At 35.1% G+C, this 22,864-nt stretch overlaps 1 protein-coding gene across 12 annotated transcripts in view; it reads right to left on the minus strand.

The window, feature by feature from the left end:
- The window catches only part of tpm3 (tropomyosin 3), a 42,757-nt gene that overhangs the window by 13,625 nt on the left and 6,268 nt on the right, over window positions 1–22,864 (minus strand). For 3 of the 12 annotated variants that reach the window (XM_087294067.1, XM_087294069.1, XM_087294070.1), the window contains exons 1-6: window positions 12,494–13,117; window positions 8,643–8,776; window positions 8,422–8,539; window positions 6,615–6,685; window positions 2,852–2,927; window positions 690–752 (exon numbers count right to left, since the gene is read on the minus strand). In XM_087294067.1, the coding sequence (XP_087150193.1) occupies window positions 690–752; window positions 2,852–2,927; window positions 6,615–6,685; window positions 8,422–8,539; window positions 8,643–8,776; window positions 12,494–12,625 (594 nt within the window). In that variant the 5' untranslated portion in view covers window positions 12,626–13,117. Of the gene's footprint in view, window positions 1–689; window positions 753–2,851; window positions 6,255–6,614; window positions 6,686–8,421; window positions 8,540–8,642; window positions 8,777–12,493; window positions 13,118–22,864 lie in introns of those variants that run through there. The other 9 variants (NM_201492.3, XM_087294066.1, XM_087294068.1 and 6 more) reach the window with 4 other exon arrangements.

The raw sequence follows: 22,864 nt of genomic DNA on the forward strand, positions 1-22,864 counted from the left end.
AGCCTCCCGAGATGAAGAAGACATAAAAGCAGTGATTTTTCATATTTATGTAGGCTAGAAAATAATGTTTAGTAATATTTTAATCCTTTATATTTATATCCTATATCTATTCTCATTATATCCTATATATCCTTAATATTTAAATTTTTTCATATGTAAGAATATTTGCCTATTGCTCTCGTGTGTATTAAGCAGTGTGTAAGCGAGGCGCAACTCTGCGCGCTAATGCATTTGCTATTTAAACAGCGTAGCACAACGCCTCAAAACAACTCTTGCGCCAAGCTGAAACTAGCAAAAGACTATTGCGCTGCGCCTTGTGCCACATTGCGCTGGGTGTATGATAGGGCCCTAAGACTTTAAAACCCTGTGGGGACCCTGTACCCGGTTGCATGAATACTTTTACATGCAACCGGGGGTTTCCATTAAGCCCTGTTTAATGCGATATTCCGAATTACACATAAAATTTAAAAAATGAAAACATAGCTACCGTAACAAGCAATGGCAAAAGTTCAGGCAGGACTACTACTTCGTAGAATGATGGCGGACAGGTTGTTCAGTGTTTAAAAATAAGTACAGCTATTCTTTTTATTTGTTGTGTGGATTAGACATGGAAATATGTTCTAGAATTCTTGTGAAGGACTCAACTACTGACTAGCACAAGTCGTGATGCTCCATTTAATATCTCTCACCTCCTTCAGCTTATCAGTGAGGATCTTGATTTCTTCCTCATACTTGTCCTCCTTCTGGGAATACTGTAGGGAAAACAAATGGAGCACTATGAATTGGGGTGGGGTCTTGTGAGAAATCCCACAACTCAGCATGAACACACACACACCCTGTAAGTTTGGAACACTTCAAACAGACTAGCAATTTCATGACATGTCTCTACAACAGCTCTGAAGGAGAAAAGTCTCTGCTTCGGCATCATGTAGTGCATTTCCCCCCCCTTTTCCTCTAAGTTTTTATGCAGGCTGGTTGAGTCCTGGCCTGCTGTTGTTGAGCAAGGATTGTGACATGATGGCTGACATCGGCACAGTGAGCTGCCAAAGCTTTAAACAGATCAGGACATGTGCGCAGGAATGCAGCAGCAACATCAACAAAACACACCAGGTATGACAGAAAGGGGAAAACAGCCCTATTCTATTTTGACATATACACATCCATACACGCTGTACAACAAAAAGCAGTACACCACCTTTGATTAATATTTCTATCCGTTTTCCAGTTAATATAGAAAATATTTTTGGTGTGATTAAAACCAAAGACTTTTAGTCTTTAGTACATGGTCAACTAATATCTTTAGGATTAGAAAGTACAAGAAGTGAAATACATTTCAATTCAAATGAGGTATTGCAACAATAAAAAAAATAAAAATAAAAAAAAGTTTCAACTGAATTGAAAAATTGTACAAATCAACTGCATTAAATCAATATTTTCATGGCTCTCTTTTCCTCTACTTTCATTTTCATTGGGGTTTACAAATTTGATCTTAAGTCACTTTGTTACATTAGTTCCAGTTGCGGCGCTAATATAATGTATATACACATATATTGTATAGCATCACTATAGTAAATATTAATTTTAAAAAAAAGAGAACTGTAAGGGGTGTATTCATTTGTTTGGCACTGCATGTGTGCAAGTAATAATAATAATAATAATATTACAATCATGCTGGGGGGAATCTCATTCACCATCAGTGTGCAGCATCAACTGATTGGTTGAGAGGAAACAGAGTGATGAAGCCAATTAAGATATGGGGATGCTTAGGAGGCCATGATGGGCAAATTTGGTCAGGATGCTGGGTTAAACCCCTACTGTTTTTCGAAGGAAATCCTGAGATTTTTAAAACAGAGAGTTAAGACATCGGTTTAACGTCTCATCTGAAAGACAGTGCTCATTGAGTAGTGTAGAGTCTATATCAATATACTAGCGCATTAGGACCCACACAGAGCTTAGGTTGAGCACCCCCTGCTGGTCTCATTAACACCACTTCTGCCAGAAACCTAGCTTTACCATGTGGTATCCCATCCAGGTATTGACTGGGCACAGCCCTGCTTAGCTTCAGTGGAAAAAACTACAATAAAATTATTTTGATTGAAAGTATATATATTTATGTTATAGTACACAATTGTATTTATTTTCCATGTCACTAACATTTACTGCATTAAAACAAAACTTTGTAGACTATTTACAGTCCATTGCACTGAGACAGTTAAACCACCTCCACTATTTGGAAACTAAAATAACCAACAAGCAACAGATTTCATTAAGCAAACAAATGGAATCCAATAAAGGGACTCCACCTAAAATTCCACAGCACTAAAAACAAAAAGCATGCTGCCGAATGACATGCAAATAAAGGGCGTTTCTTTCATATGTTGATGTCATGCAACACAGCATTCATTAGCATCTCTTCTGCTTCATTAGTCAAGGCATCCAAGACTGGTTGCGCTTGATTCTATAAGGGAGCAAAATGGCGATGCTTGACTCATTACATAACAGTCCTTGAGGCACATCTAAAGCGGAGATGGATATGGGCAATGAGTGGGGGTCTTCACTTCATCCCTGTGGCTTTTTTTCTTGATGTAATACTCTACCAGTGTAATGTAGTCTGACATGCGTGGCCTTTTGTTATGGCTGATGATATATAGCTGTACAACAGGCAAAAGGCCACTTGTAAATAAGGTCGCTCATGTTATGCTCACATGACCAGTTAGATCACTGCTATGGCAATAAGAAAGTTGTTTGTTTGATTAAATTAGTTCTTTGGAGGGTTAAAAATTTAACTTAAACACTGCAACCAGTCACAGATCGTGCAGAATGAAATGCACACACACACACACTTCCCTACCTTCTCAGCCTGGGCCTCCAAACTCTTAAGATTGTTGGTGACATTTTTCAGCTCCTCCTCCAGCTCAGCGCATTTGCTATATACAGAGCAGCCGGTTTGAATTTGGAGGAAGCAGAAAAGAAAGGGGCACAGGGCAAAGGGAAGACATGAAGACAAGCCAGCAGTGGCAGAGTAATAGAGGTGATGTTAAACATGTGCACAGTACATAAGAGGCCTTAAATGATCATTGTGTGTGAGATAGTGGACTCAAAAAATGTCGTTTATGAAGTCTCATGTCATTTCAAACCCATTTGAAAACATTAAGATGTGATTTATAGCAAGACTATACAATGAAGATAATTAGAAGTCTAAAAATAAAGAAAAATCTAAATAAAAAAACATTTAGTTAAATTAAATTTGTAGATGCCAACGATGTTTCATGATTAGGGATGCAACAATTATAGATTTTGGTTGTACAATTATGGTCTGGCAAATAATCATGGTTTTATTGTTATTACGCTTATTATACATTCATTCATTTCAAAACACTACTAGTATAGAAAATTAACATGAAAACTCCTTGTATTTAAAGTGTAGAGTGTCTAATATAAATCTAAGCTACATATTTGCTAAGTATTTCTGTTTTAAAGAGAACAAATTTAGTCAAATGTTGCTGAAACTCTGTCTGAAGCGCACTTTTAATAAACTATATTACGAAATTGTTTGGTATTTTTCATAGACCCTTTTCCGTGTTTCTCAGTAGCGGAAGTCATCATAGTTGTGAACACTTAAAGCACAGTGAATGGGAGAGTACAAGAAAATTTTTTTACAATCCTATTTGCTGAAATAATAAAAGAAAAACTCCATGATGATGTTATAAAGACTTTCAGTAAGAGGGGAAAAATAGTGCAAGACTGATGACGGCCGCCAGAGGAGAGAATAACATCATATATACCGTCCTGTCCCATAGACGCTGCATTAGAAACACCTCGCACAAGTGATAAGTAGCTTTTTGTAAATTGAAGCAAAGATGATGTCCTACATACATAAATACACATAAATGTTCATTCATACAAAATAAAATCTAAATATTAAACACTTTTAGGGATTTAAGATGCTGATGACCATTAAATGCGTCATAACAGGCTTGTGAAAATGGACCTTTTTGTATTTTTTTCCTCTTTAGAGTAGAAATGTGTATATTCCATAGAAAGCATGAAGCCGATTGGTTCAGTTCGTCACATGACTCAATGCGCTTGTGGTGTTCTTTCAACTACGTGTGCCTGGAAAGCGCGCGCTAGCCTCCATTGGAAATAACAAACTTGCGTGCATGAAACACGCAATATGTTAATAGCTCTTATTAATAGCCTCAGCCATAGTTAATCCAGTGTGCGGGGAATTCGCCTCTGTGTTCAAGTTTAGAATTTCGAACCAGCACACAGTTGGCATAACTTAGTTTAGTTGCAGCAGTTTCGTTCAGTGCAGAAACACAATGCTGAGAAGCCTTTGTGATTAACCGTGACAAATTAAAGTGTGATTGTTAGTGAAATCAGTTAACCGTTGCATCCCTATTTCACAATGGATAATTTTACAGCATTTTGATCAACAAAAGACTTTTAAAACCGAAGTGTGTATTACATAAATACATTATGGACCCTTTTCACAAAACTGTTATGATGTGTTAAATGGTTATCATAATTTTAAATGCCTAAAAGTTTTTAATATTTTAGAAATTATGTACATTAATATTTATTCATATTCAATTAAATGTATTATGAGGCATTTCTAATGCAGCGTCTATGGGGAAGGACAGTAAATTCAATGCTGTTCTCCCTTCTGTCTGACGTTATCATTCTCACACAATTTTTTTATCATTTTGAAATCATTTTGATGCTCATTACAAAAAGTAACCATTTAAAGGGGCAGTTCACCCATTTTTTTAAAATTACGTTACGTCGCATTCATGTGTCACACTTGGCTGTGCCTCTGGCGAATTAATTTGGATGCACCTGTGCTTCATTTCAAACAGAGGGAGTTGAGCACAGGCATCCAAATGTTCCAAACATCACTGCACATTCCTCATGAATAAGGTGTGCACCCTATACTGACACTGAGGCAAAGAAAATGCTGAATAAAGTCAATGATTTTGTTTTGTGTGCACCAATCTATTCTTGTATCCAGATATAATATTCCAATTAAAGCATTGAAGGCATATGGATGTTTTTACATACATTTTGTTGGTATTTTTCTGGATGAGTCAAGAACCTTGGAGTCAATAGAAGATGAGAGAGCTCTCTGATTTAATCTAAAATAGTTTCATTTGTCTCGTAAAGACAAGCGAAGGTCTTGAAACGACATGAGGGCGAGTAATTAAAAACAAATTCCAGTTTTGGGTGAACTAACAGTTTAAATCACAGGTCTCAAACTCGATTCCTGAAGGGTCACAGCTCTGCACAGTTTTGCTCCAACCTTAATCAAACACAGCTGATCCAACTTATCAAGGTGTTTAAGACCACTAAAGACTATTAAGCAGGTGTGAGTTGGAGTTGGTTGGAGCTAAACTATGCAGAACAGCAGCCCTCCGGGAATTCAGTTTGAGTTCATAGCTTTAAAAGCTGTTCCTCAAAAAGTATATAGTACACAAATGTACACCTATATAGTATGAAAAACTGGAAAATCTGCTTTAGAAGTTGCGAGTTTAACAGGAAAGAGTTCGAAATGACATTTTCATATTTGGATAGACTATCCCTTTAAAATGTACTGTTGGGTGTGACATTACAAAAGTGCTTGGTAGCTTACTGCCTATCAAACATGGAGAATATCTAACAAACCTCAGGTTATACTGAGAGCTATACTCTGTGAAATGTGTGTCAAGAAAGCCAAACTAGTGTGATTCTAAAAGTGAAAGCAGTTTGTTGTGGAAAAATGAACATATACGCTTCGGCTTTGGGTAGATGAGACACAAAAATGCACAGTGACTAAAGCTTGTTACATGAACATGCACATCATGCCACTTTTAAGTAAACGCCACTCATGCGGTTTACCGACGCTTGTAAGTGGATGATTAGAGGAGCGGAAGGAAGGTGGAAAGATGATGGGATTGGGTGAAAAGTTGATGATCTAGGTAAAACAGTAGAAGCAGTGCCGGAGGGGAGGAGTCCTGTTTTTCCTGCTCTCTTCTTTTGGTATTCTGTGACTATCTTTCACTTGCACGCTTCCATTCACACACACAAACTCCAGAGCTAGCTAGAAAGCAACATTCTCCCAGACGTCTCCAATGAACATACAAGCGGCCACATATAAAACGTCCCACATATAAACATGGAATTTTGCAACTAGCAAGAATACCTTCTCCTCTGAGGCCTGAAGAGTCTTCAGTGTCTGGTCAAGAGCTCTCAGCTCCTCCTCCATCTGCTTGACATGGCTGTTAGTTTGAGTGGGGAGGGGAAGGTATGTCAGGTCAAAGGTCAAACATGCCCAAACACAAATGAGAAGGGAGGGGACATATAAATTTAAGATGGATTCAAGCCAATGAACCACTCACTCACTCACTCACACAAACACACACTCTCTCACACACACACAAAGAGGGATTATGGTTATGATAGAGCATTCCTATTGTCATGCAAAATGGGGCATTTTCTCACGCAGGAAGAACAATGAATTTGAGCTTTAAATGGACACGCTAAGAACAAACATGAGCTATAGAGGACAGTATGTGTGGTCTGTACTAGTGTCTGAGGATTATGTGCATGTATATTTTGATTGTGAATCTGAGATTAACCTCTCTGCAAGCTCTGCTCTCTCCTCTGTACGCTCCAACTCTCCCTCAACGATCACCAGCTTACGAGCCACCTGTAACACACATCAAAACTGCCTGCTTATGGGATTGTCTTTTCAGGTTTTAGTTAAATTGAATGCTCATTAAAACAAACAATATAACAAATAAATCCCTTAATAGTTAAAGGTGCAGCTGGTGATCGGTGATAGACGATGCTATTGTCCATCAACCAAACTTTGATATATATATATATATATATATATATATATATATATATATATATATATATATATATATATATATATATATATATATATATATATATATATTAGCGCTGTCAAAATTAACGCGTTAACACATGCGATTCATTTTAAATAATTAACGCGATAAGAAAATTAACGCAATTAACGCAGTTCAGGCTTTTTTTACTTCCTGCTGTGGTGGACGTGTGTTCAACATGCAATAAATGTGGATAAGACCAAGGAAGCACTTTTTGAAGGAAAGTTCCAGTATAAAACAATTAGTTGTATCACAAGTTATCCAGAGTTTCATGCAATTTCGTGTGTTTCTTTTTTAACTTTCGACATCAGTTGTAAGTTGATACCGCATGGCGAACAGAGAGAAAATCCTCCGCATTTCGTGACTCGGTGTTCCTTTAAGGTAAGGTTCCTTTTAAGGCTACACAGTAGAATTTTAATAAGAGTATTATCTTAATCATATTAAAATCGGAGTATTGGTGTCTTATGTAAATGTATTCAGAATGTCTGGTGAAGTCGCGAGCTGTCAAAGACAGGGCATTACTCTGCCTTTCAGCATGAGCCCTCCAAGTTTAGCGTGTTTCCTCATTAAACGCAACGAAAGCGTATGCTTCGCATTGTTGTGTCAGAATCCTTGTGAAATACAGTAATACTTTAGGACGCTAAGTTTAGGACGCTTAGCAAATTTGATGAACGTGATCATACGTGTTGAATCTGAGGGGAGTCGCTCCAGTAAGGAAGGCTGTTGGGGCCAAAACGTCTGCAGCGCGTTGTGTGTGTCTGTCTGTGCGTGCGTGCGTCTGTGTCAGGGGTGGAGTGAGCGACGCATCCGAGTAGGGGCGAGAGGGGTGTGCAATGTATTTAACGACCGGTTTGCAAGAAATTATCATTCATTTGCGGGCATTTGGGAGTCTCTGTGCACTTGCGGGATACTCCTAGTCTTGAATGTAATGGAGGATTAAGCAAAATTGTTTCTACTCTATAATTAATGTTCTCAACTCACAGCAATAAAACTTTACAATGAGTGCAACAGTTTGTATTCTATAGTTTATCATTATAATTTTTCATTTTCCATATCTGCAATTCCTGTTTTTTGGCATTTTTTTGCAGTCCACTTAGAATCCAACATGGAAATCAATGTTTTCTTTATTGGCATTGATTGTTTTGAAATTAAAATGTCATTAACATGCCTGTGTTTTAATTTCTGTAATAAATATGGCTGTCAAGCCAGGATCTTGATGCTTTATTGTGGGTATGTTGTTTACATGAAGAAATCTGTGTTACAAGTTAAACAAAAATTCTATTAAACAATAATATTTCGAATTTAAATATTTTTTTCTTGGGTTTACATAAATTTTACATTTAAATAGGCAAAATTACAAGTTTCAGTATTTTAAATGCGATTATTCGCGATTAATTTTTTTAAAAAGGTGCGATTAGTTAATTTTTTTTAATCGATTGACAGCACTAATATATACATGTATACATATATACACACATACATACACACACACACACATTATATAGTTTTGAAATACCACTCAATAAAATACCTCTTCATATTTGCGGTCAGCCTCCTCAGCAATGTGCTTGGCCTCCTTAAGCTGGATCTCCTGCAGCTCCATCTTCTCCTCATCCTTCAGAGCCCTGTTCTCAATCACCTTCATCCCTCTATTCCAGAGAGAGCGCAAATTAAAAGGAAGTAGGGCAAGTTAGGCTGGGGGTTAATGTAGAAATAACATCACTCTGAATGTGAAGTCGGTGAAGCACAAACCTCTCGCTCTCATCTGCGGCCTTCTCGGCTTCCTCCAGCTTTTGCAGGGCTGTGGCCAGTCTCTCCTGAGCACGATCCAACTCCTCCTCAACCAGCTGGATACGCCTGTTCAGAGAAGCCACCTCTGCCTCAGCCTACAAGACAAACATGACAAAAACAACACGAGATCAGAACAGAGACACATTTCCAATGAACTTCAAGGGCCACTCAGGCAGCGTAATGTGATTTTAGATAAGAAACAGGAGAATTAGGGGAAAAAAAAAAGAAAAGGATCATCTGGAAGAGCTAAGATGGCTTGGTGTTGAAATTGGAAACTGGAACCAATGAGACAATGGAAAACCCTCATGTGAAGGAATCATTTGGGAGCTTCTGCTCAGTGGCACCACCATGTTTGTGAAAGATAATTATTATGTGATGATTAAGTGTACACAATGACTAAAACCATTTTGGCAAGGCAGCACTATTAAAATTGCTCTGACTAAGGGTAATGATTTCTCAAATCCTTCTTTCAGACTGCATTTCTGGATAAACCGTCACACCTTTTTAAGCAACAGACATGAAATAACTTAATATGGCATGAAATGGTATGCAATGACTTCATCAGCTTGAAAACCCATGAGAAAAAAACACAGATATAAAGGGAACTGAAATCTTTGGATCTAAATATTATTGGTTTTAGGTGTACATTTACACTACTAGGCATGGGCTGATTTAAGATTATGATGGTATCGCCTTGGATAAAAATACCATGGTACTATGATTACTGCTCTAAATTTGGTTGCTTTTATTTGTTGGTAAAAAAAAAAAAAAACTGTTGTCAAATCATTGACTTCTGCTCTCTTCATTTGTTTCAGAAACACAGATTTCTTTACAAGACATAAAAAACACCAAACAAACAGCATATGCAAGTACACCCCTGACAAATCTACCTTTTAAATTCATATTTGTAAAAGGAAGCTATACAATTTTATATTTGTATATGTACATTAGTCAGTACTGAAGCCAAATCTGGATAAAATTAAAATAAATATAAAATAAATTGCGATAACCATCCAAAAACTAGTACACTCAAATGTATATGCTATAGAAATATAAATACAAATTATTAAAAAAAAAGGGGAAAAAAAGTCAAGAGAAGCAAAAAATTTTTTAAAAATTTTGTTGCAGGCTGTAATTTTTTTTGCAATATTTTGCTTGAATTTGATAATACTATATTTCAATTTCTAAATATGTTTGGTGACTAAAATATTATTTTAATAAATATATCTGTTTAATAAACCTGTTTTGCTTAAATGCACCAAAATACATTGCCTATATTCACAGAGAAATGGATAAAATGGTGTTCTCAAATATGCTGAGCACTATATATCTTAGGAATGGTATAACAAAAAAATGCTAGTATTTTTAAAACCTTGACTTTTCCCAAACGGTGGTAAACCTTGAAACTGGTTATCATCATATGCCTTTATACTAGGCATGAGACGATAACGGTTTTTAAGGTATTCCGGGTAACAATTCAAACCGGGTTAAGGTTATCATACTGTCAGAATCTTATACCGGCCCATGCCTACTATACACAACCACAGATATCATTTCTGAGGTTTTGTATAGAATCAACTATTTTTTCCCCATTCACTTTGTTTTATGCTTCATTTTAAGACTGCACAATATTGAAAAATATTAGATTGCAATATTTTGTTTTTCTGCAATATTTATTGCAATGTGAATATAATTTCACCAGATGAATTGAATAGCTCTATTTGGAAAGTTTTTATTAAATTATATAGATTGGGATAATCAAGTCTTTTTATGCACTGTGTTTGCATGAATGATAAAAAAAAATAACAAGCACATAAACAACAGAGCAAAGTTAAAAGTTAAATAAACAGTGCTTTATAGTTTTCTAGAGATCCAACAGTATTCAGGTACAAAAAAATGAACGATCAAACATACAATAACATGGCCATCATTCTTTAAATTATTTTAAAATAATAATGTTTATATTTTAGTCTTTAATAAATAAACTAATCCAGAAATGTGAGTATTGTGGATACACACATTGCGATATCAACGCTCAAACAATATTGTGCAGCCCTACTTCACATGTCAGTAGTTTATGATGTCATTTAACATAAAATAAGAACCACTACACACCTGCACTCACACACACACTACTCTGCAATCCTGTAGAAGCCAGTGATTTGTGTTTTGGTTGTAATTTGCATTTTTACTTTTACATAAAGATAACGGTATTGGTTTAAAAAAAATGGTTAGTTTTTTCACCCCCCCCACACACCCAAGTGCCACTGTAGTGCAAATGACTACTCAAAACACAGTTCTCGATATCTATTTAAAAATGGTGTTGTGTAAACATGGCTCGGTTGTAGACTATTTTGCTTCAGATAAGCAGTTTTCGCAACACCCTAGCAACAAAGCAACAATCATAAATATCATGGGAACAGGCTCTTCAGTTCCAGTGTACTCAGGCCCTTTGGGTCTCTAAGGCATATCTAGTTAATAAGTAGCCAAGCTTCTTCAAACAGTTCAGTTTTAAGAATGTTTCACAATTTGTAAAAAAGATAAGAGCAATCACAATTTGATTAGTTTCATTCATTTGATCAGATGCAAAACCTGAAATAACTAGGTTACTATAACTTCCCTGAGGTACTTGGAGATCCTGTCTTTCATTCATTACATTGCTGAATAAGGAGGGGCATTTCAGTCAGATTAATGAAAAGTTACAGCCAATTATTATTATTTTACAAAAGATTTTTTGGTAATGTACATTGTTTAGAGTGACATCAATTGTCGGAGGCCACTGAAAAGTTTCTCAAAGTGTTCCCGAAGTGAAACAGCAAGTTAACAGCGGCGCGGCCCTCGCCTCGTCAGCTCAGCTGAGAAACAGCGCTCATGCACGGCTTCCGGATATGACGACACCGCTAACAAACACTGGAGTTTCGCTCCTAATAAGGACTGAGGAATCTAAAGTCTGCGGGGTGAGTTCAACTCACGTAATGCCAAAGAGACGGAAGGCATGGTTAAGTGATAAGAGACCTAAAGAAAAAAAATCATATCAAATAGAGTGTCTAATTCAATTAAAAACTCACAAAAGTTGCCAAAGGCTAAAATAGGCTGCTAAAAGCCCAAGTGGCATTCGCGAACAACTCAAAGTGCCGAGACGAACACCTGATGACCCAGATGTTGTGCGCGAATGATGAGGCATAAATGACGAGAAGAGCAGCATTTACACGTAGATTTATACAAATTTGTGATACTAATATGAAATAGCCAAATATGAGTGATTCAGCGGAAACTATTTAGCTACTTCCTTTAGGCCTCACCCGCAAAAATCCAGCAAACAATGTGAGACTAAGAGGATGAGCTAAAACCCATCTGAGGTTAGCACATCTAAGCGCTCAAAGTGTCATGTCATCGCATGTTTTTGTGTGTATATCCGCCATCACTTCTCGCTGGAGGTTCAGCTTTCGTCTTATGTACTATAAACGCGAGTACAGCTGAGAATCTTCAGTGAAGATGAGCCAATGTGCGCGTTAGCTTGAAGGTTTTGCAATAACCTCCTATCCGGCCCATCTTTGCGGTTGAAATGAGAATATCCTTTTCACACATACAGTTAAGAACATACTAGGTGTTATTTTAGGTAACGTTATTGAAAGAAGCTTTACAGACATATAGACACATAATTCATCCTGTAGGGCGTTGAGCTGGGTGTGAATGTAAAAGCGCACAACCTCCACACAAACGCATACCATACAAAGTAGCGAATCGACTAAGAAACGAGACAATTTAACATGTAATAAAAGCCATCGCCATTGCTACAATGATACACTTACCTGCTCCCTGGCACGCTTCTCCTCCTCGACCTGTCTCTGCAAAATCTCGGCTCTTTCTTCTGCCTCATCTGCTTGCTGTTGTAAAACTTTGATTTTTCTCTTAACTGCATCGATGCTGTTTGATCCGGCCATTTTAATGTGTTACTTTAGGAGTAGTGTGGTCGAATAAAGCAGATTCCTCTCGAGCAGCGTAGTGGACCGAGCCGCGAAGAAGAGAAGGAGGAAAAAAAAGTCCAAGGCACCAACGCCCCGCCAACAAGTCAAACGCAGAGCGAGTGGAAGTAACGTGAGGATCAGATGTTTCACGCGCACGCACGGCTTTTCACCACTACTGCGATGCGTTCTGCAGTCCTCTTTAGAGTACTACAAATAGCTAATAGTGTTCTCTAAATAAAATAACACGAACTAAACGTGTTATCTCCAGCTGTATGTTTTTTTTTTACTTGAATTCAGCTCGAGTTAATACGCGGCGAGGGTTTTGATGTTGAAGCCGTCGTACGGTTTCTCGTTTGAATTAATGAATGAGTTTTAATGTCATGAAGTCTTTCTTTCTTCCCCTCCCCTTGCTTTCTCTTCACCCAATTTGTTCAGTTGCCTAAACTCTTTTTTTTTCGGCTCACTTCCGGATTACCCCACCCTGTCCCCAACGGTTTAAAGGCTGACAATGAGGCGTAACTGATCCCGGATCAGCGGCGGCGCGCAGTCAAGTCCCAGCCGTGCGGGTTCACGGATGATCTCCGGTCAGCAGTTTTTGCACCTGAATAGCCACCCCTTGTTTTACACGTGTCCTGGGCCAGGTAGATGACGTCACTGAACAAATAAATCATTGGCATTCCAGGCCACTCCCTGATCCAGGAATGTGCCTGTAGATCAATGGGAACGGTTCAGGCTATTGTGATCATTAGGATGTGAGGAATTTTGAAAGATATTGACGCGGTTGAGTCAATGGGGAATGGAGTTTGAGCTTCCTGGGGCTTCCAGGAGTCAAAACAAAAATGCTTTTGGTGGATTCTTCTTTATATGGGGCCCTTTGTCATCCAGTATACTTTCTACTCCATCTGATGCTAATTGTAAAGCTATAGTCTAGGAGACAGCGGGGCACAAAGTAACACTTTTTGGCCAAATAATGAATAATGTGACAGGGTTAGACAAACCTTATTGTTACCAACACAACACACGCCTCTCCTACAAATGAGTACTGGATGATTGACGGACCTAAGGTTTCTGTGCAGTATTGCCAAAAGTGCCAGGAGTAAAAATGTTACTATTTACCCCACCTGCGGGGCAAGTTGTAACAGACAGAAGGTTAGTTGTAACACGTGCTTAATAGTCAGATTTCACACAATTCATTTAAGTCCAGTTTACTTTAAATAGCATATTTCCTCAGTACTTAACTGAATATATTTTTATTTTATAGCACATCATGTTTATTTATCTATAGGATGAACACATTTGGATTTATTTGCATTATTATATAATGCTTTTATTTACATGATTAGCAATGAAATGTATTTTTTTCCATTAAAAAAACATTTTTCCAATAAAATACTTTTTTTTATATAAAAACTTCTCAATATTAAAGTCAAAATTAAAAATATTTTGTTTGTTTATTCGGTGTCCAACAGTGTGTGGCTTATTTGTAACACCCTGTTACAACTAACCCCACTGTGTCGTGTTTTCCTCAAAACTGGCTAGTCACTGTGTTTTACATCTTTCAAAATGTTTTTCATCTTTTAGCCTAGAAGACAATGATCACAACAATATAAGATTTTACTTACATACTTTCAAAGATTAAAAAAAATATAGAGAGAGAGAGTATAACAAAAAAAATGCTGAAAAAATGGTTTCTCCTGTTTCTCATCTAAATTTTTCAATAATTTGCTGGAAGACGTCTGCTGACACTATGGTGAAAACCTCAGAAGCACGTCATTGTTAACCCTGAGCAAATACCTTAAAACTCTGTTACATTTTACCCCATGTTACTTTGTGCCCGGCGCTCCACTAATTTTGAATATACAAAATGAATAATAAATGATAATGAATCAATACTAATAATAATCATAGAAAAAAAACATTAGATTGATGCATGAGGTGTCGCGGTGGCGCAGTGGGTAGTACAATAGCCTCAAAGCAAGAAGGTTGCTGGATCGAGCGGCGGCTGGGTCAGTTGGGATTTCTGTGTGGAGTTTTGCATGTTCTCCCTGTTCACGTGGGTTTCCACCAGGTGCTCCGGTTTCCCCCACAAGTCCAAAGACATGCGCTATAGGTGAATTGGGTAGGCTAAATTATCCATATGTGTGTGAATGAGTGTGTATGGATGTTTCCATGTGATGGGTTGCAGCTGGAAGGACATCCCCTGCGTAAAACATGCTGGAAGTTGGCGGTTCATTCCACTGTGGCAATCCCAGATTAATAAAGGGACGTTGTACGTTGTACTAGCCGGAAAAGACAGCCTATCTCCACGCTGGAATTTTCACAATAATCCCATTGCCGAGACGTTGCTTTTAAATTTCTTTTTAAACCAGAAGAACAAATTTGATCTAAACATTGCAAAAACAACCAATTTTCACCTTTTAGCTAAATATTTGTGTCTGAATAGTGTTTTTAGGAATGTGAGACATATATATGACAGTCAACATCTCAAAAAATGTGTTTTGGTGTTTCTTGACCTTTTAATTTGACGGATTTAACAGATGACTGTTTTGTTCTTGTTAATTAAAATGAAATAAAAAGGGTACGTTCACAGGATACTGCTTTTGACTAAAAATGAAAAACTCAAACATTTTGACCATTACAAAACAATTGCTTTTTGGTGATCTGGAAAAAAAAACCTTTGAAAATGGGTTTCAAAGTGCATGTTTGTGTTTTAATCTTTGTGTAAAGTACAACAACTATGTGAATTTGTGATAATGCTAATGTCATCTGTTTTGTCAGATGGGACTGGGCCCTTTACAGTGCAACTTAAATATATTTTTAAACAATTTTGTATATATATACCTGTGAATTTGTTTTGTCTTTTTAAAATATTTCTCAAATGATGTTTAACAGAGCAAGGAAATTTTCACAGTATGTCTGATAATATTTTTTTTTAGACAAAGTCTTATTTGTTTTATTTCAGCTAGAATAAAAGAAGTTTCAAATTTTTAAAAAACATTTTTAGGACAAAATGATTAGCCCCTTAAAGTTATTTTTGTTTCCGAAAGTCTACAGAACAAACCATCATTATACAATAACTTGCCTAATTACCCTAACCTGCCTATTTAACCTAATTAACCTAGCTAAGCCTTTAAATGTCACATAGAAGTGTCTAAATGTCAGTATAGAAGTGTCTTGAAAAATATCTAGAAAATATTATTTACTGTCATCATGGCAAAGATAAAATAAATCAGTAATGAGAAATGAGTTATTAAAACTATGATGTTTAGAAATGTGTTAAAAAATGACTTCAACTGTATATATATATATATATATATATATATATATATATATATATATATATATATATATATATATATATTTTCTTTTTTTTTTTTTTTTTCTCCTGCAGTTGAAACAAGTTTTTTGCAGTTGTTCAGATTTGCTGAGAATCTCTGAGTAAAATCCTGACTGGCTGTCATCGAGAATAAGGAGTGTTGGAATTCATTTACTTGTCATGATGTGTAGTGCCATTGAAAGACATCACAGTGTTGATGCTCTTGTGTAAACAAATTCTGATTCTAGTTATTGTGCAGTCTGATTAATGGCAAAACCACAGTCTATATATGTTCACTTGTCAGTGTGTCTGACAGAAGCACTGAAGTGACTACATGAGCGATTGACATTGATTCAGAAATTGTTAGCTTGCACATTCACATTTATTATTCAAATATGATATTAATAACTTACTATTAGGGCGTCGCGGTGGCGCAGTGGGAAGCACGATCGCCTCGCAGCAAGAAAGTCACTAGTTTGAGCCTCAGCTGGGTCAGTTGGCATTTCTGTGTGGAGTTTGAATGCTCTCCCCGTGTTTGCATAGGTTTCCTCCCAGTGCTCCGGTTTACCGCACAAGTCCAAAGACATGTGGTGTAGGTGAATTGGGTAGGCTAAATTGTCTGCAGTGTATATGTGTGAATGAGAGTGTATGGTTGTTTCCCAGTGATGGGTTGCAGCTGGAACAGCATCCGCTGTGTAAAACATATGCTGGATAAGTTGGTGGATCATTCTGCTGTGGCGACCCCAGATTAAGAAAGGGAATAAGCCGAAAAGAAAATGAATGGATGAATGAATGAATTTTGTTTTGAAGTGGACTCCAAAATTAGAGGTAATCGATAGTTTGATTAAACTTAATGTATTATGTACTGCACTTAAACGTACACATCACAAAATGCAATTATGATCTAATGATTTTTGTTTGCTTAAAGCGATAGTTCACTCAAAACTGAAAATTCTGTGATGATTTACTCCCCCCTCACTTGTAACAAACCTGTTTCTTTCTTCTGTTGAACTCAATAGAAGGTATTTTATAAAAATGCTGGTACACTGTAAAAATATTTATGATCAATTAGTCCTGACAGTACATGTTTTTAGTTTATTGTAACTTACTTAACTAAGTTAATCATGCTCTAATTTAATTGTATTAGTTGCGCAAGCTGTTTTAAGTCGGTTTCAATTTTCAGGTTTCAGGTTAATTTGGTTCAGCTTAAAATTTTTAGGCAACCAGGATTTTTTTTTACAGTGTATTCATTCGCTTCCAAAGTGTTTTTTTTTTTCTATGGTTGTCAATGGGAAACACTTTTTAACATTCTTCAAAATATCTTCTTTTGTGTTCAACATGAATAAGAAACTCAGAAAGGTTTGGAAAGACGTGAGGATGAGTAAATATTGAGAAAGTTTATAGATTTAGAGTGAACTATGCCTTTTATATGTAAAAAAAAAAAAAAAAAAAAAAAGTAAAAATTCCCCATATATTTTATCCGACACAAATAGTTGATGTCAAAATTATTTGCCCTCCTGTGAAATTTTTTTTTCTTCAAATATTTCCCAGAGCAAGGATTTTTTACAGTATTTCCTATAATTTTTTTTTGTTTTAGAGAAAGTCTTATTTGTTTTATTTTGACTAGAATAAACACAGTTTTTACAAATTTAGTAATTTTAAATATAATATTTCATATTAATATTTAATATCAATATAATATTTTTTATCATAATAGGTAAGAATAGGCACACTGTTTTCAGTAGTAGACACTTTAGCTTTATTTTTTTAAAATTCTATGAATAAAAATTGAATGAATGAATGAATAAAATAATTGAATGTAACTTTTTAATTTACATGAATAAAAAAAACTCAAGGTTTCCAAAGACTTTAGAATGGGTAAATAGTGAGTAAGTTTAAAGTTTTGGGGTGAACTATCCCTTTAATATTTAAAAAATAAAATAAAAAAATCTCCACGTCATTGGACACATACAGTTAGTCAAAATCATTTGCCCTCCTGTGATTTATTTCTTTTCAAATATTTCGCAGAGCAAGGATTTTTATTACAGTATTTCCTATAATATTTTTTCTTTTGAAAAAAGTCTTATTTGTTTTGGCTAGAGGAAATCAGTATTTATTTTTTTCAGATCAATATTATTAACTAATTTGTTATATTAGGCAATGACTTGCCCTAACTTACCTTATTAACCTAGTTAAGCTTTTAAATGTCACTTTAATTATTAGTATCTTGAAAAAGATCTAGTAAAATATTTTTTACTGTCATCATGGCAAAAATAAAAGAAATCATTCATTAGAAATGAGTTATTAAATCTATTATGTTTAGAAATGTGCTGAAAAATCTCCCTGTTAAACAGAAATTGGGGAAAAATATTAAATTCTAATTCTGACTTTGTGACTGAAGGCTTTTGAGAAAGTTCATTATACATTTTACATGGACGTCATAAAAAAAGAATCCAGAGCACAAGCTAAACTCACAGGCCTGAACAAGACTGCTGTTATGCTATCTGTGCTGTAGAATGTGCTGTGTTCATGGTGTCTGTACACAGTAGGCCTAAGGCTATGCTTTCCACAAGCTGATTTTGTAAAGTTTTCACTATTGACAGAGCTCAGTGGTTTAGCATTAAAATCAATGTTAAAGGTAAAGGAATGCTGACTGATCCTGAATCATCTGGCTACAGTCGAGCGCTGTGAAGATCATGTTGCATCATCATTTCCTGTCTCACCCTTCCTGCCTCCCTTCACTAGTCTGGAACATGTTGCAAACTTAAAAGATAACTGTGCTCAGGCCCGTTATCACCTACTGTCACCATCTCACCAGACGAGGGCGCTAGAAGATCTAGATAAACTTGACTGTAATGACTTCAGTCGTGGCGAAGCCCCCTTTTTACCTTTTAAAATAAGCTTCTAAACATGTCTCTTATGTTCAGTACTTAAGAGTAAAGTAATAGTAAAGATTAATGTTGTGATAAATACAATATTTACTCAATAACTATGTTTTGTAGAAATGTAACCTATTCTTCAGTGTCACATGATCTTTTTAAAGTCATTATAATATGCTACTTTCTCATTATATCCCCCTTTTGCTTAAAATTTTGAGGAAATTATTTATATATGTTTGTATTTATTATTTTTGTTACAAATATAAAATAATGTTAATAAAAATGTCATAAGTACAAATAAACATTTTGCTGAATCTACTGGTAAAGATGTGCAAGCCATAATTAATTTTTTATATATTTATTTTTACCTGACATGAAACTCTGTTTATTATTATTATTTTTAAACTGAAATAAATATTCACATATATAGACAAATATGGAGATTTTTTCAGCACATTTCTAAACATAATAGTTTCAATAACTCTTTTGTAATAACTGATTTATTTTAGTTTTGCCATGATTACAGTACATAATATTCGACTAGATAGTTTTCAAGATTCTAATAGTTAGATCAAAGTGGCATTTAAAGGCTTAACTAGGTTAATTAGGTTGACTGGGCAGGTTAGGGTAGTTAGGCAAGTTTTTGTATTATGATGGTTTGTTCTGTAGACTATCTAAAAAATATATAGCTTAAAGGGGCTAATAATTTTGACCCTAAAATGTTAAAAACTGCTTTTATTCTAGCCGAAATAAAACAAATAAGACTTTCTCGAGAAGAAAAAATATTATCAGACATACTGTGAAAATTTCCTTGCTCTGTTTTACATCATTTTGGGAAAATTTAAACAACAGAGAAGGAAAATTATTCTGTTCATCAAAACAGCATTTATTAAATGTAAAAAATATATTAAATTGTTAATTACTTATTAATTAAATATTTATTTATTACATATAGTTTAAAATTAAATAATTACTCCAGTCATTATTGTTTTTATTACTATTACCATTAATATTAAATATTTTGTATTAAATAATAATAATAATAGTAATAATTAATATAAGTGATTTCTGAAGGATCATGTGACTGAAGTCTGGAGTAATGAAGCTGAAAATTCACCTTTAAAATAATTGGAATAAATTATTAAATTAAATGATTTATTAAAAATAAATTACTTTATTTTACAGTTATGTTATAGTGCAATCACATTTCACAATTTTACAAATTTTACTGTATTTTTGATTAAATAAATGCCGCCTTAGTGAGCATAATAAGCTTATTCTAAAACATGTAAAAATCTTACCCCAAATTTTGATCGGTCATAAAAGAATATATATATATATATATATATATATATATATATATATATATATATATATATATATATATATATATATACATACAGTTGAAGTCAGAATTATTACCCTCCTTTGAATATTTTTTACTGTCATCATGGCAAAGATAAAATAAATCAGTTATTAGAAATGAGTTATTAAAGCTATTATGTTTAGAAATGTGCTGAAAAAAATATTCTCTATGTTAAACAGAAATTGGGGAAAAAAAAACAGGGGGGCTAATAATTCTGACTTCAACTGTATATATATATATATAAATATATATATATATATATATATATATATATATATATATATATATATATATATATGTTGTTATTTGTTTTTTTTTTCGGCTAGAATAAAAGCAGTTTTTAATTTTATTAGCTAAAATAATTTGAGCTATAATTTTAAATAAGATTAAAGTGTATGTTTATCATTACAGCAAGATTTAATGATTTTGTTATGTTAAATCAATCATCACATTGTTAAAAACAACCGTGTAGTTTCAACTTTTTAAATTCAATTTGGTGCAATTAATGAGTTACGTGTGACAGCAAGTGCAGAGATGCTCATGTGCATCCGTTCATATTGGCTGATCGGAAGCTTATATCTTGAATGATCTGTTGACATTACAGGTTATAGGTGACAAGGCGCATGGTTTTACACTCTGACCTCCAAGACACACTCACATAAACACTTGCTGACTTAAACCAACATGATAGGACCCCATGACCCTCTCAAAGCAGCTGAGGAAGGATTTAATCTTTTAAAAGACTCCAAGAACTGTGACAGCATTCTTACTATTTCAGTTACATTTTTCCCAGAAAGCTTTTTACTGACCTTTCACGTTTTCACCATTACTGTCAGTCAGCTCTGCTCAGAGCTCTATTTAAAGGATCCACCCTCAGATTCAAACCGGATCACTGTGTCTAGTCTGCCTGTCTGTCAAGCTCACACTGCATGACAATGAATGACTAATTAGACCCCACGTTAGCTCTAAATCCAGTTGGGTTTACAGCTAAACTCTTTTTTTTTTTTTTGTTACTGTTATGCGTGTTATGTTACTGGTGAAGTTTTGACTCAAGGTTGGGGTGAAAATAGATTTTGAAGCGACAGCTGTGATGAAGGCAACCCACACTCACCCTCTCTTTAAAGCTACTGTTCTCATGTTGCTTGTTTGAATAGGGGTTGCCAGATTCAAATCAATAAATCCTGCTCACATTACAACTTTAAAGATTGTCTTAAAGGTTCTAAGGTGAAAATCTTTTTCAGGATAGAAAAGGAATAGTTCACCCCAGAGTTTAAGTTCTGCCATTTTCTTGTTCAAAACATATTTGAGTTTCTTTTTTGTGTTGAACACGAAAGAAGATATTTTGAAGAATGCTCGTAGTTGGAACCCATTGACTTTCATAGCATCTTTTTTCCTACTATGAAAGTCGATGGATATCAGCAATCAGAATTCTTCAATATAGTCTTCTTTTGCATATAAAAGAACACTGAAAAAATGATTCAGAAATGATTCCTTGGATTTACTATTTTTTTTTACGTTAAGTGGCTGTAAACAATTTATTTGGGCTGAATTTAAACAAACAAATTAAGTTTGATTTATAATTAAGTCTAAATTGAACACAAATAAATTATTTGCAACAGTTTTGCAGACATCATTTTTTTTTCATTGAAGAAAGAAAGTCTTAACTCATTTAAAACAGTTCAAAGAAGAATAAACGATAAAGTAAGTTTCATTTTTGGTTGAACTATCCATTTAAGGTCAAAGAGAGATGGTCTTGTGGTCTGCCAAACCAACTGATTTAGATGGTCAGCAAATAGTTTTTTTTTTTAAATCTGAATGCTGTCTCGTAACCCAGCCTGGCCAGTTTAAGTCATTTATGCTTTATGTATTATGTTCTAATTTAGTTCTAGACAATGTAGAACACACACACACCCTTTAAAGCCTGTGGTATTCACTCCATGAACGACACGAAGGCCGAACTTTATGACAACAGGTGCGCCTGCTATATCCAGACCCAGAACAAAAGGACAATGACAGGCAATAGATAGAAATACTTTGTGTAACGGGGTGACTGTGATGCACAGTCTTAGTTTAGCACGTCAAAGAGAGAGTCCAGTTACACAATGGAATTTAACAATGAAGTGATTTGAAATAAATCCCTGAAGAAAAAATGGAAAAAGATAAAGGCTATTGTTTTTCGAAAAAAAAAAAAAAACACCAAAATGTGACTATCTAAGAAATTCAACACTCACATAAGGGTTTAAACTTCAAGCAAGTGTCTGTTCATGTCTGGAATGTTCTTTCTTGCTGCGTTCCTCTCACAAACACTGATTTACAGTCCTGCTTCTACATCAGCAGTCTCAAGGTAGCAATTTTCTCACAGAGGTCTGCAGGCAATCACCCACGCTTTTGCCACCTCTTGTAAGTTGCAGCCTTTTAAACTATATTTAATCAATGTACATTAATGTACAGAGCAATCCAAAAATGTTCGAGCAGTGAAATTGAATTATCAACAGAAATTACTTACAAAGTTTTTTTTTAGTTCAAATCATTTGTAAAAGTCGGATATTCTTTGGCCGTATCAACAGCATGCAGCCCTTTCAGTGTGATCTGATTGTGAAAGAATTATTCTCACAATCAATTGAGCACGTGTCTTGAAAAGTGAGGCCAGATAA

The sequence above is a fragment of the Danio rerio genome, chromosome 19 (assembly GCF_052040795.2).
Source record: "Danio rerio strain M-AB ecotype USA chromosome 19, GRCz13ab, whole genome shotgun sequence".
Lineage (NCBI taxonomy): Eukaryota > Metazoa > Chordata > Actinopteri > Cypriniformes > Danionidae > Danio > Danio rerio.